We start from the raw sequence: 14,102 nt of genomic DNA on the forward strand, positions 1-14,102 counted from the left end.
GATTTTGTCTCATTTACCAAAGCAGCTCATAACTATTTAAAGACAACTACATTTCTCACAACTACCACATTTCTCACAAAAAGCATTTCATCAGGAAGACTAACACAGTTATCTTCCTTTTCATCCTGAGTATTTCTTTACTGTGCTTCCCTAAACTGTGAGATTTCCCTTCAACCACAGCCAGTTTTTCAGAATAAACAAGTTCAATTTTCAAGAGAAACAAGAAGTTGCTGAATGTCCACATTAATCCACCTTTCAAGAAACACCTCTGCCCCGTTCTCAACATCCATTTTCCACATCTTCAATTTTCTGTTCTTCCTCCCTAAATTCCCCATACAAAATAGGTCAAAATAGATAAACAACCATTGCTGATAAGCAACCATTCTTGGAAGGTCCAAACATACAACCCCTTATACTGGTTGTAACTTAATTTGACTTTTCCAACAACAGATGACAATCTGTGAGATCGGTCAGTTCCTTCTCATTGCTGTTGTTTGCTTGTTTCCAAACTAAAGGCAGCCACAACAAAACATTCCTGCGGTAGAAGTTCCCTTGGAAGTCACACATTAAATTCACAGTCATGCTCAGACTGTAACACTCACTGAGCAAATGCAAGTGGCAACAAGATGTTGCAGAATGGGTTCAAAATGGGGAGATAAAAGATACTTCAATTAAAGGGAGAGAGGAGGGGGAAATAATCACCTTCAATTTGCAACTGAAATTGTTCAAGCATATTTGGTGTAATAAATTTCACTACAGCTACACAGTCCTGAAGTATTTTTACTAATCAGACAAAAAAAGACAATTAGTACAGAAAAGTTTCAAATTACTGAAATTACAGCTTTGATATTCAAACAAAGAATGTGCAGCCCTCTCAGACATTGCAGCTGCAAAGTCATCTGAAAATACCCTCAAGTCACTTGGAAATACCCAACGCCCCAGCCATGCTAAAGTAGTGTCAAACCAAGCACAGGAAAGGGAACAGAAAATCAGACCCAATAGTGAGTTTGAGTGCAGGTTCATTGCCTCTTGCTCTCTGCACATGACCTAGAGCAGATTGTACTGATCTGCACACCTTTACTGCTGGTGTCAGTAACTGATCTCTGTGCAGCCACCACTGCACTCCCCACCCCCATGCCCTCATTTTCACTTCCTCATGCTCTTCAACAGATTCTGAACACTTCAACATTTGTGAGGACTTTTTATAACCCAAAAATTCCACATGTTAGAACCTATGTTGAAAAGAATTATCCTCAGGCTTGCTTGACTTTCTAAGATGATTCTTACGCAACACAAGAAGTAAAAACAAACAAGCCAAAAAAAGAAATCCCCGCACAAATGGTCAGCACACAGAAATATCTCCCTCAGTTTAACCACTGTTGTAAGCTGCAGCCACAATGGTTTTAAGGATACTGGCAATTTTTCTGCTTCTGTCAACATTATCACATTTGTATTTAGTCCCCCATCCATGTGACCAAAAAAGTAAAGAAATTCTACAATGAAAGGATTACACAGCCTGTAAGCAGTAATGTCTTGCTGTAGAACACACCAGAGCTGACACCCCACTCCTCTACCCAAATCAAGAGCCAGAGCAGCTCTATGAAAACTTCTTTCCCTTCAGTAAGCAGATGTTTAAAGCTTTCTAATTTACTTGAAGACTACTGAGAGACTCAGACAATGCTAACTTAGCCATTTTAATATAAAGCAAGCTTTCACACGAAGTACTATACTCCATAATTCTGTATGTTTAGACTCTTAGAGATGCATTTGTTTTCTCCACATATTTGTCCACCTTTCCACTTGAAATGGTTGATACTCTCAAAAGCAAACTACGTAAGTAACTGCAAACTGTGCAGCCTTGCTACAAGCTTTTTAAGTTTACTTTCATGTGCTTAAGCAATTCATTAAGCTCATGTACCTGCTTTGCTTTCTGTAAATATCACATCTGGCTGTCAGATTGAAGCATCCCAAGCCAGGAGGGTGAACCAATAGACCCACCCTAGCCTTATGTCAAGTAGGAATGGAAATTTCTCATCTCACTGCTAAATGAAATTAAAAAGTATCAAAGAGTGCCGATCATTAGCTATCGCAGCTCTAGGGAATAAGACATGATCCTAACGGTATAGAATAACCTGTGTGAAGTGATTCCCTACCGTCAGGAAAAAATGCGAGCAACAAGGATTGAGGTGAAGTGAGATCACAGGAGCACGAAACAGTGCCAAGAGCCTCCAAGTTTTAAGGCCATCACCTGCACAACTCTTCACTATGAGGCACCTTTATGGGCACTATGTGACAACAGCGTCCCCACACCACGGGGCCCACCAAAACCAAGATAAAACGACTTGCAAGCAGTACCTGCAGAGACAGGCTTCTGTTAAATCAAGAAATTCATTCGTTCGTCCGTCCCTCTCAGGGTCACCTGCCTATGGCCTCGCTGCCCCGGAGAACCCCTCGATGCCGGGTGTGCCCGCGGGGCTGGCAGCGGGCACGGACACCTTAACCCGGCGCTATCGCCTTTCAGCCCCTCCGCGAACGCTCCCCGAGTCCGCCCGCCCTCGGCGTTCCCCGGACAGGGTTCGCTGGGCTCCAGCTCGGCGCCCCGAGTCCTACAGAGACAAAAGACGGACGGCGACCGCCGCCGGCGCAGCCCCGCGCCCCGCCCGCCCCGGGCCGCTCCCCGGCCGGCTCTCCCCAGCCCCGGGCAGAGGCACCTGCGCCCGGGCGGGACCCTGTTCCCCGCCCGTAGCACCTCCGGGTCGCGGCGCGGGGCTACCCGCCCGCCTCCCCCGGCTGCCGTTCTCCCTCCCTTCCTCCCTCCCGCAGCCACGGACACACCCCCGCCCCACCGCCACCTGACAGCGGCGGAGCAGCGCGGCGGGGCAGCGCTGCGGGGCGGCGGCGGCCGCACAAAGCGCGGGCCCCCCGGGCAGCCCCGCGGCGGCCGGCCGTGCCCGCGGCGGGAGCGGGCTGTGGCGGCGGCCCCGCGGGCGGGCCGGGCGCGCAGCCCCGGTACCTGTGCCAGGGAGAGGCGCGCGGCCATGCTGTTCCATCCCCCCGGCCGGGCCGCAGGAAGGACGCGCCGGGCCCCGCCACTCGCCGCACAACTTCGGCAACTTCCCCAGCCGGCCCCGGGCAAATCCCGGCACCGGATCCCCGCCCGCCCGCCGGACGGAGCCGGAGCCTCCCCCGTCGCCACACGGCAGCGCAGCCGCGCGCAAAACCGGGCGCGGATTGCCGGAGCCGGAGCCCGCTCGAGACAGCTGCAGCGAAAACCCGGAGCCGGAGTCCTTGTCCTGACACGGTGGCCAACATCCCCCACTCCCAGCTCCTGGCCTCTCCTTCACCTTCCCTGTTGGCCCTGCTTCTGTTGGAGATGCTTTCAGCATGGTGAACGGTTGCAGTTCTCCACTCCAGTCATGACACAGGTGGGGGAAGTCCCAAAACAGGAGGTGAACCAGTTCTGGGCTCAGTTGCAACAAAATTGGGCACAAGGCCCAGGAGGAAGCAGCACGTGAGCCCAGCAGGATGTCCTGACCCGACGCATCCTCACTGCAGTGAGGAGCAGCCCTGGGCTCAGCCTCCTGCTTCCTTCCACTCGCAGGAAATTAGATGCCTGCCCTGGCAACTCATCGTTGTACATGTCCTTCTGTCTGTCTGCTTGTACTCAGGGGAACAGTGGCTCTTCTGGGGGAGGGAGGGTAACCAGAAGAAAGGGATGAGCAACCCTTATGGCAGGAGAAACTATGAGACATCACAGGCAACAAGACACCAAAGAGCAAGCTGGAGTGGGGAGTAAATTGCACCGTATTCTCCAAACCATGGGAAACAATTGTGTACGGACCGGCTGAAAACAACACTTGTGTCACCACTCATTCTCCTGCTCGTCCTTTACTCGCTCACCTCCTCCCACTGGCTTATTTCCACTCCTACTCTGAGCTCTGCTCTACCTCAGAATACATCAGTCACCAAGGACCAAGGGAAAACATTCCTATTTTTATACTTTATCTCAAGGTGTTTTAGGCACACATTTAGATTTGAAATATGCGTTTGGACCAGTAAGAGGAAATCAGCTGAAGTCATACTTGATTACTGGAAAGCTTTCCCAACATGCTTTGATCCCTTTATCTGTTCATAATTCTCTACCCCTCTGCATTGTTTTTTGTACTACTCAGCTCAGTTGTGTGTTCATGCCCCACCTCTGCATCCTGTCATTCCTCAACTGGCATTCATCCTGAGCTGCTAGTGCTCATCATCTGTCATGAAATGTGGGATCCCTCCTTCCCACCTCTTCCTTAATAAAGGTTTTATAAAAGCTCTGCTTTACTGACCTGTTTCTCAGCTATTTTTTCAGCAAGAAAAAGAAGGTATGGAGGGGAAGAATATAAAAAGCAAACAGAATAGAAAAAAATATTCACACCATTCACATACTCACTGTCACCTCTCTACCTCGCATTTCTCTCGTAAGTAAAATCCCTAGAAAACAGCACAAACTTTCTATTTCCAGGCTGATTTTTTTCTTCTTTGATTAAAATTGGAATACTATCCCAGAATAATTAATACCTGGAAATTAAACCAGAAGATTGTAAAGCTACAGCTGTGTCCCCTGGGGAGAGCAGTATTTTTGGAAGGGGTCCCTTGGTAGGCATTTGGAGAGCCTGGGTTTCTGAGCTGCCATGAGCTCATGTGGGTGCCCTTTGCTCTGTCAGTTATTTCCTTCATCTCTCAGTCTTGCAGCTTGACAGGGACCGGTGGCCTCTCAGGAGAGAGGTTACACCCAGGCTGATGTGTTCTCACTGCAAAGAGAAGGAAAATGCAAAACAGGGACCTGGGACCTGGCTCTGGAGTTGGAGGCTTGATGCCAAGAGCTGCTGTGAGCAGGATTTTGTGAGCAGGCTATCTGGCTCAGCAGTGTTCTTGCTGCTGTTCCATTTCTCTCCTGGGTGTTGCATCAAGTATTTCCCACCAGGTCCAGGAAGAGACCCAGAGCTGCGGCAAGGCTCTGGAATGAAAGGATTTATGCAGGTCAGCCAGTAGAGTTGTGTCACCCCAGATCACAAATAAAAGCTGTAAGTCCCCTCAGAGCAGAACACTTGTCCAGGAGGGAGGTCTGCTCCAATGACCACTCCTGAGGGCCTGACCTTCCTGAACCTCTGTGCTGGAAAATAAACACAACAACCTCCCTGTTTTACTCCCTGAAACTGTGAAGTGCACAGCAGTCTGCATCCAGAGAGCCTTTCCATAGTGTTCTCCAAAGCTGCTGCAGCAGACTCCAAGTTGCATTGACTCCAAGGCGCACCTGCAGCTCAGGAACAAGCAGGAAGTGCCAGGTACATGGTTATGTACCTTCACCCTGGTTGTGCACACTCACAGTCATCAGGCATGACCACTGTACCCACAGTCAGAGGGCAAGAATCACTCAAGGTAACCACTGTGGCCTGTACAAATTAAAATAATAATGAGTTTCATATTATCAACACTGAATTAGCATGGTCACATGGATCTCTGCTATTGTTGATCATTCTGTGCATCTTACAGACAAATTGGCCTGGATGCCTCCAACCACTTGAGTTAAAACAACCAGCTCAGAGCCTCAGATACCTCTATAACAATTACAACAGCACTTGTCAGCCTGCTGACGGTGAATGACTGTACTGCAGATTTTCACGAATCTAGAATGACAGCTCTCAGAAGAAAAACAGCTCTCTGCTTCTCAGCTGGAACTGAGATGTCATCACCTCTCATTGGATCATAAAACTGGACTTCATACATACTTTCAGCCAAGAGAAAAATCACAGCCACTAAAATTTACTCAAAGCTGTTGGCAGGTTTGCAAAACAATGCCCTCCAATGACCTTCTTGGCTTAGCCATGAGCAACTCACCAGGGCTTGGCTAGGGTGGAAGAGCTCCTGAAATCTGGAACAGGTAAATTTTCTAAATGTACCTCTCCTCTTATTTTCTCTTCAGTGGAAACCCCATTCCTCTCTTTCCTTTGCTGACCCCACAAATCTTGACCTTTTGCAACATCTTCTGTGAATTGTGTAACAAGTGGAAACCTTTGCTGGGTTTTCAGGAAAGCTTGTTGGGAACATAAGAAAGTCAAAAGATCAAGGAACTGCAAGAACTTTAACAGTTTAATTTTATATCTTTTTGCATTCAACATTAATTATTCTGCAGGAAATGTTTATCTGCAAACTGCTCTGTAAGAACTGCTATATATTGATTTTTTGTTGCAAGATCCTCCACTACAGTGCACTTGATACCCAAAGGACATGGAAAATAGTATTAGCATGCTTTTATTTGTAAGTATAATAGGATTTTCTATGATTCTAAGTAGTGGCATTTTGAAAAATAGATACCAGACCTCAATGTTCTTTATTGTTTCTTTAAAAGTACAATGGACAAGGTTATGTCGACAATGGACAAACAAGGGACTGCTAACAAATCAAATTAAAACTAGCCAAATGGCTGGTGAAGACTGGGCTTGCAGCAGTGCAGTGAGCATAGCAGCAGCACAACCATTTTGGTGTAAATCCCCACCGTGAGACAGTGTGTAAGAGTATAAAGTGACTTGTTCTGGTACAGCTGAATTTGAAAATGTGCTGCAGCATGATAGCACAGAAAGGGCATCCACCAGTCAAACACTAATGACCTCTGTTTTATAGATCTCCAAATACATTTGCTAGTAAAGCTGGTAACATCTTAATCATATCTACTGGTCTCCCCGGAAATAATATCTTAAGTGTCCAGTTCTTCCTTTCTTAGCTTTGTTTACCCTATGGATCAGCACACAGGAAGCCCAAAACAGCACACAGGCATTTAGTGTGACTCGTTCTGCTCGTTCTAGGAAAGGTGTTACTACAGCCTATGAGCACTCCGGAGGCTGAGAGGAATGACTCAGTCCTGCCTCCTGCATTCCTGAGCACGAAATGAGGTACCCAGCTCTCTGGAATTCCAGTGCAAAACAGAGCAGTAGCTGCAGCATTGAATATACAGAATCAAGGATTTAAAGGTAAGAAAGATTAAGCCACTTTGAGTTTTACAGAACAAAAGGAAACATATGTATCAACACAGAAAATCCTGGCCAAAAAAAGGAATCACTGTTCTATGATCAAAGACTGTAATGCAAGGGAACCTGCCCACAGGCAAACAGAATGTCTTACATTGCACAGGTTTCAGAGAGGCAAGCAGCACCCATGCTCCTGATACAGAACAGCATTTCCCATACCTAGGTTACTGAAAGATCCCTCCTGAGAAATAAGATCATCATACAAACTTTGGCAACCTTTGGACTGAGGGGACCTTTTATCAGAAATCTCAGAATACTTTCCAGGATTAGTGACACAAGCTGGTCTAGGAAATCACAAATGCCTTTATCTAGAATTCCCAGGATATGCTTTGTGTGCTCTTTACATTTTATGCAGCTGCAAGTTTTCTAGACAAAGGGTTACAGATAGACTGCTAGGTTTTAAAGCCACAAGAGAACACTGCAATCATCTAGCCAGACTCTAACAGACCTTCTGTAGAGATCTGCTAATTTCTGTGTTTCTTTTCATAAAACATGTAATCTGTGAGTCCTACAATGTATCTTCTAGGAGGATGTCTAGTTACTAGAATATGTATATTAATCATTATGAAAACTGCTTAGGAATTATCTGCTGATTCATCTTGTGCTGTGTTCTTGGCTTCTTAAGGTGGTTTGCAGACTTTCAAAGTTACAGCAGCTTTGAAAGTATTTCAAAATGGGTTGTGGGATGATCAAATTTGTACAAAACTGTAGCATTATTGAAGAAACACAAACTAGGATGCTGAGGTAACTACATATTTCTTCATCTCTAAAATGTTTTCTGTTCAGATGTTTGGAAGTATTTGAATATATCTGAATTTACCTCCTTCATCTGGCAGAAACAGAGTATAGTATGGTATCATTGTATCTCTTTGTTTTGTAAAATGATGTCATCTATATTGCCGGTATTCAGAAATCCGAAGGCTAAAATTATTTTTGAACTATAGTAATTAGAAAGAACAATCTTGAATTTTTATTAAGAGAATGGTAAAATTGAAAATAAAATAGGGCTTGAGTGAATCTCTTTAATCATATTTGATGGAGGAGTTGGCAAATCTGAAATGCAGGAGTACAGATCCACGCTATTTTAAAACATACACAATTTATCTTTTCATTAAGACTGTAAGCATGTGTAAGCACATCTTCTCAAACTAATTTATATTAGCCAGTTCCATGGGGCTACACCTCATGTTGTAAAAGAATAAGAGAAAATGTAGATACAAGAGGTCAGCTTGACCTCTAGATAATTAGCTGGATGATTGACAGCAGAATGACATTTTTCTTTCAAGACCATATTTGAAACCCAGAAAAATCTTCAATATGCATTAATTTGACATGTCCAGCTAATGTAGCAGTTGGAGATTTTGCTGTTCCTTGAACAGCTTAATACATGTTCTAACAGAAATAGAACAAGCAATAGCACTGATGAAATAGCATCAGTCTTCATTATAAATTAAACACATCGATATCGTAGTGTGTAGTGTATATTAAACCAAAATGAGGATTGAAAACTAGTATGTTTACAAAGTAGCAGGCAGAAAATATTTTCTTGACAGTTTCTTCTGTTCCCTGTTTCCTTTGGCATGTTGTCTATACAACTCCAGGGAACACATTGTTCACCTTTCTGAAACAATTAAAAGATTATTATGTTTTAAGAAAACAAAAAATATTTAAAAATATAATCGACACACTGAATTCCCAGCATTTCCCTAACTTAGAATTAGTTCACTCTGCCCTTCACAAAGATTATTAATTAATTTCAGAATTATAAGATACATGAAGTAATTAGATAAAAGGGCATTTAGTATTTTTTCTTCTCATTAAATGGTTTGTTTTTAAGACAAACTCATGACTGTTAATGGTAAAAGACCATTTTTATGGCATTACTGTAACTCTTGATATTAGCAAGTGTTTCTTCTTGAGATTTCCTTACTTGTCCCCCCAATTATTTTCATCTTATCTATTCTTACCTTCTCCACTTTCTTTCATTTTCATCTAGTCTTAATTACAACCATAACAATGTCAAAATGCTTCAGAAAGTATTAAAACAAAATAAAAACAATGGTCATAAGACAAAAATTAATTTTCACAAATCATAGCAATCCAATCCTCAAGCTGAGCAATTCAGGTACCAACATTTAAATAATATTTTTTAATTCATCCTTCTTCAGGACAACACAATATTCATACTTAATTTTGCACCAGTAGTTAAAATATCTCCTAAATATTAGTCATGTCCCACTTGCTTTCAGCAATGAGGTCTCTCATGTATGGGAGCTGCAGTCACAGAACAGAGATCTCAGCTGGGTTAAGGTAGTGAGTGCCAAAGGTTCAGTGAGGAGAGGAGTCAAAAGCCTCAACAATAGTGAAAAATCAATTGTATTTAAAGCAGTGTTAATGATTTAGCCCTCACAGTAGACAAGGACAGAGATGATTTGACCATTTTAGTTAATCTTGATCAAGTGACATTTAAAACTGTGTTTTTGGTGCTATGGAAAAGATCACAAATTATTGACAAATACAGTGAGAAGCAAGAAAAGCATTACTTGCCTACACCTGTATCAGTGCTGAGAGCTGTAAAGGAGTCTGCAGGCTGCACTCTGAAAGCTATCAAATACTAAATTGCAGTGCTCTTTCTGCAGACAGAAGGAATTTCCACAGATGCTCTTTCAGCTGCACTTCTCAGAAGCACAATCCTGCTGTATGTCCATAAATGAGAAACCACCATGTGGGATTTTTTTATTTACAGCCCTGTAGCAGGAAATGGAATCTGTTCTGTTATTTGGCCAACTATTGCACAACATCAGCAGGCAAAATGTTCCTTTACATGCAAGACATATAATCCCACTGGTGTCAACACATAAGACTAAGGAATATTCCCTTAAAATTTCTCTTGGCTTTTTGGACTCCTGAATAATTTACATTGTAATTAATTATGTTTTTTCATTCTTCTACATCATGTTGGTACTATCAATAATAGAGTGTAACTTGATTGATGAGACAGTACCAAAAATATTTGCCTTTATGAAAAATGTTTTAAACACATACAAAAAATATCATTGCTAAGTATTAAAGACTGAAAATTCTCTTATTGCTGTAAAGTACAAGAACAGTAAATAGTTCACAATTCAAAATATGTTCTCATTTGACTGCACACACAATGCAATTAAAATACTAAATAACCTTAAATATTACCAAGCTATTGGCTTAATGACTGCTTCGTTTACTGGTTTATTTGGTTTGTTGATTTTTTTTTTTTTTGATTTTTTTTTTAAGATTAAGTTGCAGAAGTAATGCAGCAGTGATTCTGCCACAATGGAATTGTTAAGGTGTGCATGTGACTGATCAGGTGCAAAAGGACATTAATGGAAATTGAACTCCATGAGCTGACAAGAACTTGCTTTCCTCTGTGTCACCTTATGTTCCTGTCCTGTTAGCTGTAATAAAAGGTGTCTCACCTGTTGAACAGGTGAAGCTAATACAGCTATAAACAGATATAGTTATACAACAACTACAAAATGAAAGTCTGGTGACCATTCATTAAAAAATGTTTCTTTAAATGACTTTTAGTAGCATTTAAAGCAGCCGTGGTAAATAATTCCAGTGTAATCATCACTGTGACTTCAAAAAATACATCATGGATTCAGTGGCTTCACAGCAGTTTTCACTCAAACTTGCTCTCTTTACAAAAAAATTCCATTTAAATATATTCTGGTTTTAAAAATGCACTGCAGAATCTTAAAGACTCTTTCAACTCCCACTGTTATTGGTAATACTAATTTAAATGGGATTCACAAAATATGAGAAGCAATTGAAGAATATTATTTATAAATATCTACATCAGATTACCAAAATTATTGACAATGATGCACAAGCATAAAACCACCAAGATTTTTCAGATCCCTATAACAATTTAATTCATTGAATCAGTTCAATGACAAACAAATTTGACCTTCTCTAGAAGGACAATCCCCCTGCCCCCAAGACAGATAATACATCAGGTATAAAACTGACACAAAGAACACCGAGGTCCAAAGGAGAAAAATATCAAGGTTTTAGGTATAAAACAGAGGCAGAAGCCATGTAAGGTAGGTAAGGTCAGATAGCTGCATGAGTTTTGCAGAAAGAGAAGATGTATTCTTCCTGAAAGAATCTCCATGATTCAAAAGACATTCAAATTCCATCCAAAACTGAAACATTCTTGATTTTCAGTCTCTTTATGTTTAGTGAAGATACATAATTTGTTCCTGTTGAAATCAAGTTTACTGTAATGATTTTCCTTACAGAAATATCTGTACAAAATGATTTAATGAATTTCTCTCTCCTTTCCTTGTGATAGCATTAATGATGGTAAATTACATATGTACAGATGAGCATGAGAAAAAAACACTCAAAAATCATCAGTAGAGCTATTTAGCTAATTATAAAATGAATATATAGATGAGTTGCTTAATTTAGCTCAACTCCAATTCTTCTAAGCAGGGAAGAATTAAAAAAATTAATTAAAGCTAAAAATTAGCTGTGGGTCTCCTACAGAGGACTACAGAACAGATCCATGTTGTGCTAGATGGCACAACTGCCAGCCCAAAAGCACAAACTATGCAGGCACCTTGTAGAGATAAAGGCGAGGAAAACCTGTATTGTTGTATTTATAAATACAGGTATACAGTTACTAATTAAAAGAATGAAACAGAAGACCTTAGGTGGGAGTGTGTGGAGGTTTTATGTGTGCTTTAACTGTATTTGTCATGTACATTGGACAAAAAATTAAAGCAGATCCTACAGCCAGGACTTTTTGCTGCCAGTGAGGCTTGAAAGGGGAAAAATATCCAAAGATTGCTTCAGGGCATGGATGAGAAAACTTCTGATCAAAGACTCTGACAGAAGCACAGAAGCTTGGATTGCTTCCTTGGGTTTTTAAATCCCCTCATGGATATGTTTCCAATCAGGCTACTGGAAATTACTGTATTTTTAATTTAATTTTTACTTCAAGAAATGTGGTACAGGCAGGACAGGCGGCTTGGCATGTATAACAACTGGCACAGACAAAAGCCAGCCAGATGGCATTAGGCTAAAAGAGTTCTCTTGCCCAAAATATAGCACCCACGTCCTTGGCAGATTCTAAAACCAGCACAGAATCTGTCTCTGTCTCCTTTTACCATTATCACACAGCTGACTTTTATATATAACTGCAGTTCTGATCCCTGCCCTTACAGCTTTGCAATAACTTCACAAATTTCTCATATGAGGCAAGCACTTAATAGGATTCAACGAGGAAATAATTTTAATTAGTCCTTTTTTTCTTTCAGGTAATTCAATTTTTTAACATTGATGGAATAACATTCATCAATCTCTTTGGGGATTACTAATTTAAAAAGTAATAGAATTTAATACTTGAATAAGCAATGTAATATGAAGATCTATTTTTTAGCACATGAGAAGATTAAATATATCACAAAAAGTAAAACGCCTCAAATTTTAGATGTTGCACATTGAATTGCACATATGCAGTTTTTTGATCAAATTAACTATGTGAGCTACTTGAAGCAAGAAGAAATATTTCCAAGCTCAATCTAACGTCATAATTAAGACTCTTCATGTACATTGAATAAGATCTGCCCAAACAATACAATACATCTACATTTGGTCATTGTTCTGTTCACAGTTTTTTATGAACTATACTAAAGTCTGATGCTCATTACCAGCGGACTCAAACTTTGCTAATAATGCAGTCTGGGTGTTTGCTTAATGTGAAAACCTGTAAAAAAGAAATATAATTATCTAGAAAAAGAATCTGTGACAACACTGCTTTTATCCCTCAAATCTCCTGGTTGGTTCTAGATTTACCATTCCTTCCATTGCTATGTGAGCCAAATTTTCTTCTCATACACAAATGCACAATTGGTATCCAAGTCCACAGGTTCAGAGAACTTCATGAAGAGCAGATGGTCTTATGTCAGTCTCTACTGCTTGCACAGAAACCTCCTCCATCTCCAGCCAGCATGAGATTGAACAGCCACAGGAGTTCTGCACAGTGCTCATGATAGGGAAGTAAAGTGTTCCCCTGAAAACTGGACAAGGAAATGCCTAAAATTGCAAGTATTTGACTGACTGAAAAAGTAAAAGGAATTGAGTCAGCACTCTGGGGAAAGGAAGGAAAAGGGAGGGGTGGAACAAGCAGTATATTCTTTAAAAAAAAAAAAAAAGCTCAAAGCAGATACCATGAAAAAGATAAGTGCTACTACTATGCCATAAATAATATAAGATTCACATAATGCACCATTAAAGTTTATGGATCAAATCCTCTTTCCTGGCCATGATGTACTTAGGCATAACAAAGACTCTCACTGAGCTGGTTACAGCTTTCTGATTCACTACCCAGCCCAGTTCATCTCTGGCACTGAGATGGGACTGGAGATGATTCATTAACGGAGGGAGCCAAACTGCAATTTCTCTACCCTACAATCCCTTAAGACACTGTTTAAAGGGGCTGTAAAACTGGCTAATATATTACTTCTTAGTTCATTCAGAACTTTCCAGTCTAGAAGAGAAGTTTCCTGGACCTTGGATGCTTTTCTCTTGTTTTACCTTGCCTGAGCTCTGACAGGGGGCCTAAGGCTTTCCCCTTCTAAGCCTCCTCATGTTTCTCCAGCTGTGTGACTGCTTCAGTTTGTCCCAAACGGAGTTTATTTAGATGTGTCATGTGCATGTACATGCACATTCATGCTTACTGATCACTAACTGCAAAGCCAATTCAAATTTCTTGTGTTCAGGGGAACTGTAAGCCTGGGTGCAATGTGCCCTCCAAGCATGCATAATCTGAAACAGATGGCTCAACATTTGAGCTGCGAAACACTCAAGGCCAATTCAAATGCCATCCAAAAGTAAAAGTTATGTGGGATAAAAGTTTTCCTTGTCCCACTTTAGATAAACAAGGCCTATCTGCTTGGAAGATGATTCTTTCTCATTTTCTGCTTATCTACTTATTCTTTTCAAATATGGCACGCTCTAGAAAACAAATTCAGTTTTACCAGCTGC

At 41.4% G+C, this 14,102-nt stretch overlaps 1 protein-coding gene across 4 annotated transcripts in view; it reads right to left on the reverse strand.

Moving 5' to 3' along the window:
* EPS15 (epidermal growth factor receptor pathway substrate 15) overlaps window positions 1–14,102 on the reverse strand; it is a 65,740-nt gene that overhangs the window by 41,759 nt on the left and 9,879 nt on the right. The window contains exon 1 of one of the 4 annotated variants that reach the window (XM_058842518.1): window positions 3,014–3,164. The exons of the other annotated variants lie outside the window; for them this stretch is intronic. Within the exon in view, the coding sequence (XP_058698501.1) occupies window positions 3,014–3,040 (27 nt within the window). The 5' untranslated portion in view covers window positions 3,041–3,164. Of the gene's footprint in view, window positions 1–3,013; window positions 3,165–14,102 lie in introns of those variants that run through there. 4 annotated transcript variants of the gene reach the window in all.

Source organism: Poecile atricapillus, chromosome 7, assembly GCF_030490865.1.
Source record: "Poecile atricapillus isolate bPoeAtr1 chromosome 7, bPoeAtr1.hap1, whole genome shotgun sequence".
NCBI classification, from domain to species: Eukaryota; Metazoa; Chordata; class Aves; order Passeriformes; family Paridae; genus Poecile; species Poecile atricapillus.